This window comes from Apteryx rowi, unplaced genomic scaffold (genome assembly GCF_003343035.1).
Source record: "Apteryx rowi isolate R43461 unplaced genomic scaffold, aptRow1 scaffold_119, whole genome shotgun sequence".
NCBI classification, from domain to species: domain Eukaryota; kingdom Metazoa; phylum Chordata; class Aves; order Apterygiformes; family Apterygidae; genus Apteryx; species Apteryx rowi.
The window spans coordinates 151,660-159,733 of record NW_020447408.1 but is presented as its reverse complement, the minus strand read 5'-3'; the positions used below and the strand labels follow the sequence as shown (position 1 = coordinate 159,733).

At 37.4% G+C, this 8,074-nt stretch overlaps 1 protein-coding gene across 1 annotated transcript in view; it reads left to right on the top strand.

Moving 5' to 3' along the window:
• Positions 1 to 5: 5 nt before the first annotated feature.
• LOC112975691 (BTB/POZ domain-containing protein KCTD5-like) overlaps positions 6 to 8,074 on the top strand; it is a gene marked incomplete at its 5' end in the record, with an annotated part of 36,709 nt that continues 28,640 nt past the window's right edge. The window contains one exon of the mRNA XM_026086091.1: positions 6 to 230. Within this exon, the coding sequence (XP_025941876.1) occupies positions 6 to 230 (225 nt within the window). The remainder of the gene's footprint in view (positions 231 to 8,074) is intronic.

Genomic DNA, 8,074 nt, shown 5'->3' with positions numbered 1-8,074 from the left:
ACCACTGCGATTTCCCGGTGCCCCCGATCGGCGGCCTCAGCCTGGGAGGCCCGGGCGCGCCCTGCCGCCGCTGCAGCTCCGCGCCGCCCCCTGGCGCTGTCCCCGGCAAGTGGGTGCGGCTGAACGTGGGGGGCACCTGCTTCCTGACCACTCGGCAGACGCTCTGCAGGGACCCCAAGTCCTTCCTCTTCCGCCTCTGCCAGGCCGACCCCGACCTCGACTCGGACAAGGTGAGCGCAGCTCGGCGCGCCGGGCCCCCACCCCCGGGGCCGGCCCCCCCCCCGCTGTGGCCGGGCCTCTCTCAGCCCCGCGGCTGGCCCCGCCGCTCTCCGCCGGGCGCCCCCCCCGCCGCTTCGCCGGGCCGCTCGCCGCCGGGCCCGCGTGGAGCTGGGTCTGCGGAGGTTTGGTGTGCGGTGCCGCCTTCCTGCGGGGAGCGCTGCCAGGGCGCCGCTTGTGGTAAGGCGCAGCAGAGAGGGAGCGCGGGTCTCGGTGCTGCGAGAGCACGGTTAAGTCTCAGTCTGCGGGAATACCAGGTTTAAGCTCTGCCGCTGTTTGGGTAGTTTCTAAAGGGCAGTATTACTTAACGAGCCCACGTACTTGAAGGAATTTTTATTTAGAGGGTGAGCATAGGCTGATCTCTTGCAGACTGATTTGGTTCTTGAATAGTACAGTCATGTATGTGCAGATATATCAAAGGGAGCACAGGATCACTTATGTGTTTATTTAAATTTTTGGTTTTCTGTCTTACCTCATGGGTTTAGTTTTAGCATTTTAGCAGAGTATATGCCTACACTGATGTCATGCTATTTCTGCACTGTCATCACTCTGTAGTTCAGTTTGAAGAACCAAATCAAGCTACTATTCTGTATGGATCTTTCTGCTTGTTACTAAAGAATGCTGCATGAAACTGGAATTCAGTATGTTAGAAGAATAACTTTTCTCACTTCGTTGTAGCATTCCATGTCTCAGCAGGTTTTTGAACAGAATATTATATATACTGTATGGGCTGTATCACATGGGTGATATTTGTATATTCATTGTGATTCATTTTTACTAGGAAAAGAAAAGCTATTGGTTAAAAATTTTTTTGTAGAGTGGTGCATAGTAATGGATATAAAGTATTCAGATAAACAATCAGGATTGCTTAGAAAACTGGGCCTTTTCAAACAGAATATGTTTTGGGACAGATAGATATGCAAAGTCATGTATCTGGGAGCAGAGAATACAGAATATACACTAATAGAACAGAAGACCATCTTCGAAAGCACTGGCTCCAAAAGAGATTTCAGAGCATATTGGACTAAAAATGGACTTCCAATGTAGCACCCTTAGGAAAGGGAACGGAGCAGCTTGTGATGCTTGAATATATAAACAACATGTTACAAATAAAGATATGATTTTTAGATATATAACTTTTTTTTTAGCAAGACCAGTAGTAAATCTCTTCATTTTCTTATGCCTAGTTTCTCAAAAAATGTAGAAACACTTGAGGAAAATATAGAACAGAGCCTAAATAACGTTTCAGGGTTATGGAAAAAATAACTTACAGTATGGCAGTTTGGAGGTTGGTTTTTGTTGCTTCTGTTTTGATTCAGTTTGTTTTTTCTGGAGAGGCCTAGCTTAGACTGACCTTTAAAAATAAATAAAAAGTCTAGGTGACTTTCTTAGAGTCAACAACTGTCTTTTCTTGGGAGGGAAAGGGAAAGCTTTCTTCTCAGATTTCTTAAATAAAAAAATAAAGAACGCTATTAATAATTAAGTCACGTGTTTCAGTTAATCCACTACAAGAAGCTGATGTCTTCAGAGAGTAGGCTCATTTTTAGAAGATGCGATTTAATCCTAAGGAAGGTGTTTTGGCTGACTTTTTTCATCAACTGGTGACTAAATCATCTTTCACAAGAATAATCAGTAAAGTGTTTATATCTTGCCAAACTGCATGGAGCTACTAATCTAACCTTTTTCTTTCTACAGTGTTTACATCAGTGGATTGTAGCAACAAATCATAAATTTATGCTAAGGTTATTGAGCTGTTTGGTAGGGTATGGAAAGACCTAATGTATTCCTTTCATGTTTCTAGCCTTAAGTAGGCTATAGTTGTTAATAGTGTACATGATAACATAAAGCTGGTTGCAGTCACAGGTGCAGGAAGATGTAGCTCTGTTTCCAAGGAAGATGTCTAAACTTTATCTGAGCTACTCAGATATTATTGTCTCCTTTCTTGCCAATACAGAGGTCTGATGGAAACCAGTTTAAAAAGCTGCAAACAAACTGCATTGTCCTGTAATTGTGAGTAGCCTGGTTGAACCCACAGTGGAACAGGACTGGAGCTGATTTGCAATGTAAGATGGGAATATGGCATTATGGTGCTCTCTCCAGTCTGATATAACTAGGGTAGTTTCCTGAGGTGGTTGTAAGTGCATCTCACATTTAAGATTCAATCTTACCTTTTAAAAAATAGTAGCTAGTATAGTCATCTTTAAGAGATTATTGCACAAATAGGTGACATGAGGCAAGCAGTTGATATAGGAAAAAAATAAAAAATGTTGTAAAAATCTGGGTTTGGAGAAAATCCTGGAGGTGCATTCTCTGGGTGTATGAACCTTTATGTCCTCAGTTTAATGTACCAAAAGTAAAGCCTTTCCTAATTAAATATCCACTGTAGGCATATTTTCAGTACAATATTTGTTAGAGTTTCAAGCTCCACTGTTTTGACCATCTGCACTGTAGTCATTGATTTTTCACTTCATTCATTCGGAGCATGTTTTCCATAGTCAACTGTCATCTTGGAGTTTGTAGACATACAGAATTGGTCTATGTTTTAGGCTACCTATTATACTATATTAATCCCTGTGCCTAAGTTTATTTAAACACATAAGATCTGTCCTTCAGGGATTTGATTCAGAATCTGCTTTTAGATTCCTTGTTTTCTGTATAGCACAAATCATAATTCAAACAGTTCTTTTTTTTTTTTCCTCTGAATAACAAGTTATCCAATATCGTAGATGTCATTTTAAGAGAAAAGAAATCCTTCCGTGACATCTCACCAGTTTGTGAACATTGTCTTGATAGAATAGCATGTTTATAGTTTGACTGTCTGGTTTAGTTTTGAAATATCAGATGCCTTTAACTGATGGCCACAGATATTTCAAGGGAATTATTGACGATGTTTATGTTCTCACCTTGGATTCAGATTCTGTTCTTTTACCCTATATATGTAAATCAAAACCTGATAGTAATGGTTTTGTTTTTTCCCCTCTGGGTTCACTTTTTGGGATCCCTTTATGAGCTGTAACTTGATATTCAGGTGATGTATTTCTCATAACCGTGTACTAAAGGCTATTCACAATGACTGTGCCATGCAGTGTAATTTTGTGCTCATAAAACAGCAGTTCTTACAAGAAGACACCTAAAATACTAAGATGCTGCTCTCTCAAAGGCTGGAATGTTAGAGCTGGTCTCCGACCTATAATTCGCTGGTTTTGATTCCATTATGTTTTCCTCTTAAAGATCACAAGGGTTTTAAACGCCTACTTTTAAACTCGAAAACTGTCAGCAAAAATGGAGGAGGGGTATTGTTTTTGCTACCTCCGTGAGTTAAAACAGCTTGCTGAAAGTTCTAATGTTATTCCAACTGACAAAAGGGAGAGGGACAGATTCTACATCCAGGAGCAAGAGCAAGAAGAAGAGCCAACAATTAAATTAACTCATGCACCAGTAAATATATGTCTTTGAGGAAAAAAATAGTTCACATTCCTTTTTGCTTTAGAAAAGAAAAGCATAAGTGTTTATTGCAGAATATAAATGAGAATAAATCTATAACAAAAAAAAAACAAAATTAATAATAATAGAGCTGGTTTTGCCTAAACTCAATGAGTCAAGCACATAAAAATTGACAATGTTGGTACATTGAGAAGTTACAAGAGATGATAACTAGATGGGTTTATTAGAAGTGGGGGCAGGAAACTGAAATATGACTATACTCATAGATTATGGTCTGCAAATGTCAGTGGTGTATATAGTGATTTTTCTCTACTGTTATTTGTACACCGACATTTTGTTATTTAACTACATAAATCATAATATTTCCTTAATTCTTGCTACTAAAAAGAGTTGAAAGGCTTCAAGAAGGGCATCATGTTTGTCTTCAAATTATCTACAGGTGCTAATGTTGAATAAGGCCATGCAGTCTGTCTTTTAGAATTAGATGTGCTTCCAGCTGCAACAGAAGGAAAGTTAACTTGGGCACACTGCCAAATCTTGTGGTGGTTGAAATGAGATTGTGAGGTGTTGATTCTCTGAGTGTAATGTGTTTCACAGAGTGATATGTATCTTTGTATTTAAGACTAGGATTCAAGGACTATTCTTTTCAGCAAATGTGTAAGTGGTAGTGGTCATACCCACTGTTCACAGTAGGATTTGTGTTCAGTGTTTAGACCTTGCTTTAGAGATGAACATGTAAAAATAGCCAAGCAGAGTTTGAGTACTTTGAAAATAAAGCTCACTTTTTCATCCTTGTTTAACTTCTCTAATGCTTATATTGTATGTTTTACTTCTGATATTTCCTGATTTCAGCACCTTCCTATTTTCTCTGAATACCAGCTTTGCTTTGCAGACTGTTTTATCATTCTTTAAACTTCTGCCAAAGCAAGATACTTGTCAGCAATCCTTAATGGTTTTGTCAAGAGTGTTCATGTTTCGATTTTTAAAGTCTTTCTAAAGTTAGGGATAATTGTACTGAGGTAGAATCTGTTAAGGAAGGAAGTACTGAATATTAAAAAAAAATAAAAATAAAATCAAGATCTTCCTGGCAGCATATCCTTAGCTGTCAGTGCTAAATAATCAGTGAAAGAAAAGTATCTTGATTATAGCCACTATTTTAAGATATAGCTAAGATAAAGTTTATTTCATCAAGAGATTTCTGACTAGTTGGGTGGGTATGTGTTGTTATTAACGTAGTTTTGATTAGTACTGGTAGTCTTCCAATGCACAATTCACATATTTTGAGAAAAATGTGTTCTGGACATCTAGCTCAAGATATTAAAAAAAAAAAATAGGAAAGTGGGAGAGCCAGTTAAAAGTTATTTCTAAATCCACAATCAGGGTCTTAAAGGTGCCAAATATTACTATTTTTCTGGGTATATCACTGCCATTAGCAGAACTTCTGCTTGCTCAGTATATATAAATAATGTCAGTTTTTAAGACATATATTGGAGAAAAGCTTTGAGCAGGGAGCTTGGCAGTGTGGATCCTGAGTGTGTCATTCCAGAAAAGTATCTAAGGAGACAGCTTTGCAGTAAGTTTAGGTAAGATTTAGAAGGGTATAGAAAAAACTCTTCCATGTAGTTCGAGATTCTTATTTGTTGTATTTTGATTGCATAGCTCATTTACCAGAAAAACAGAAATGTTTTTTAGATCAAGTTGTTCTAGTATAGGAAATAAAAGGAATTGGTTCAGTGTGCTGCTGTTATATTTATATTAAGTATTCAGAGGCTGTAAGTCTGCTTAAAGGGTCTATTAACATACAGACGCCTGTATGGTTTATTATCACTTTTGTGTTTGCACAGTGACAAATGGAACATTTTATTTGAGTATCCTTACAAAGATTGGCAAAATTTGTATGACACTCACTGGGTCAGAGAGTGTGGTGATGTGACTGTACTGAGTAGAGAGGAAACCTGAATTCCAGTTGCTGTTCTGATAAATGTTAACATATATGTTTGTATAGAACATATCTACAAGAAACAAGATTGAGACCCTATCAGAATACAGATTTGTCTGGCAATTGTGAAAGTTGGGAGATATGATCCAAAATACCTGCTCTGGTTGTGACAGAGTGAAGATTCAAATTTGTCCAAAGCTGGTAGAATCCTACTTAAGTCGTTAGCAAAGGAAGTGGCATAGCTGGGGACAATACAGGCTATTGATATTCAAGCTAGCAAGCTTAAAGCTAGTTCAGTTATGTCTACACAAACTGTAGTAACACCTTTCAACTGTCTAGGTCACATTTGAAGTATATGTTTTTCTTATCTTAAAATAAAACTGTTTTTTAGAAAGAGTCTCCAGAATGCTAATTACCCATGAGAGTAAAGTGTGTTTTCATAGCACATGGATGAAACCAATGCTGACCTAATATTCTGAAGGTGTGGACCAAACACAGTCTAATGACCCATACTTTGAGAGCTCTAGGTGGGGCAGGTGACTGCAGTATTACTGGATCTGCATTTATTGGATTTATGTTTACGTAAATTTCCTTAAAGTCCTAGTATAAGCTGCTTTTCTTAGATTTCAACATCAAGTGCTTAGTGCATGTTGAAGAATAATCAGGCAGCTCACTCTAAAGAAGGAGTGAGAAGGTATTTTCTACAGGAAGAAGCTTAGGAAGTCAGTTTTATGCCTCTCTTACCCATGCATCTGTTGCATATGGTTATGATATTCTTTATCAAATGGTTTGCATTTTGAGTCTTGACTCCCTGGCACTAGTCTATAGCACACGTGAGTTTATAGGAGCAAAGTCCAAGCCACATATCTTTTTATTTGGAAGAATGCTTATGAATGCATGTTTTTCATATCTGTAATCCAAGTAAGAGGATGACCAGTTATTCTGAACTGTTTTGTTGCTTCATAATTTTGCATGGGATTTATGTGCTAAAGTGAATCTCTCCTATTGACAGAATTTGGATTGCCCACTCTGAGAAGTTAAACAGAGTTCTTAAACTTCAACTATTGATAATTTCTTCTTTTTTTTTTTGTTTTTAAAAAAAGAATAAAGAGAAACCCAAAACTCTTATAATTTATGGTGTAATAGTTTTTACAAAAAAAAAAGATGCATTATTGCCTTAAAGAATTCATAGAGTAAACTGTGACAATAATGAGCTGGTACTCTATTCTGTGTGGTATATTATAAATATATTTGGTATGGTATTTGTATTTATCAGTGTTAATACTAAGCATTTTTATAGATTCTAGATGATAATTTGGTGAGAAAGGAAACTTGGTTGAAAGGTAATGGGTATAACAGAGGAGGAAAAAAAGTGAAATGAAGGATGATAGAATGGAAAAAAGCTTGTGCATGATGAGGAAAGGGTTAAAAATAGCTAGAAGATAAAAGCAATTACATCCAATGTTTCACAGACTCGATGCTGCCCATAAGTATAAAGCATGTTTGGTACAGGTGCTAATAATGAGCTCTGTGTACACTAGGATAATGAATTCAGGTAATACAGGTTGTTGGTGACCCATCATTAGGTGGGAGTTGAAACAGAAGGCTTGAAATAGCTTGTTCCTTTTCTGTTTTTGAAAAGATAAGTTTTATTGGCAGCTCAGTTAGTGTAGAGGAATCTACTCTGTTAAGAATAATTTCAGATGCTGTGGTCCATATGCACAGAAAATAAGATTTTCAAGTCTTTTGTGCAAGGAATGAAGTAACTGTTGTTACCTGAGATTTCACTTAAACTTCTACATGTTTTGCTTCTGTGTGACCCACCTGTCTGTTTATCTCTAATGTCAGGTCATGTAGTGCAACACCCATGGCAGTATTGCTTCAGAGGGTGATGTGAGAAAACACCATACTGTAAGAGAACAGAATGCTTTTCTTTCTGAAGAAACTTTTTCTAGAGACTAGAAAGAGGCTAGTATATCCCCTAATTCAGATGACTTCTGATTTTTGTAAGTCCATGTGTTTCTTAATTCTTTTCAAACTGATGACCAAAGACTGTGCTTTTTTCCTTAAATATATATATATATATATTTCTTTTTATCAGTTTTAGATCTTCATTTCCAACTTCCCTGGTTTTTGTTCCCGTATTAAATAATGCTCTTCAGTTTATAGTTAGTACAGTCATCAGCTACGTTAATTTCTTTAGATTGTGTCTGTAGATCATCTGTTCTTGAAGTGTTTGGATAATGTAAATATATTTAAATGTGAAACATATTAAAAATAGATGACATTCATAAAATGGTATATCTACTGTTTTTGGTACATAGTCTCACTTCTGTGAGACCATGAGTTCAGCTCATAGAAGAAACTGTGATTAGACTTCATCAAGCACTGTCTGCTCTGAGTGTAGGTTGACTG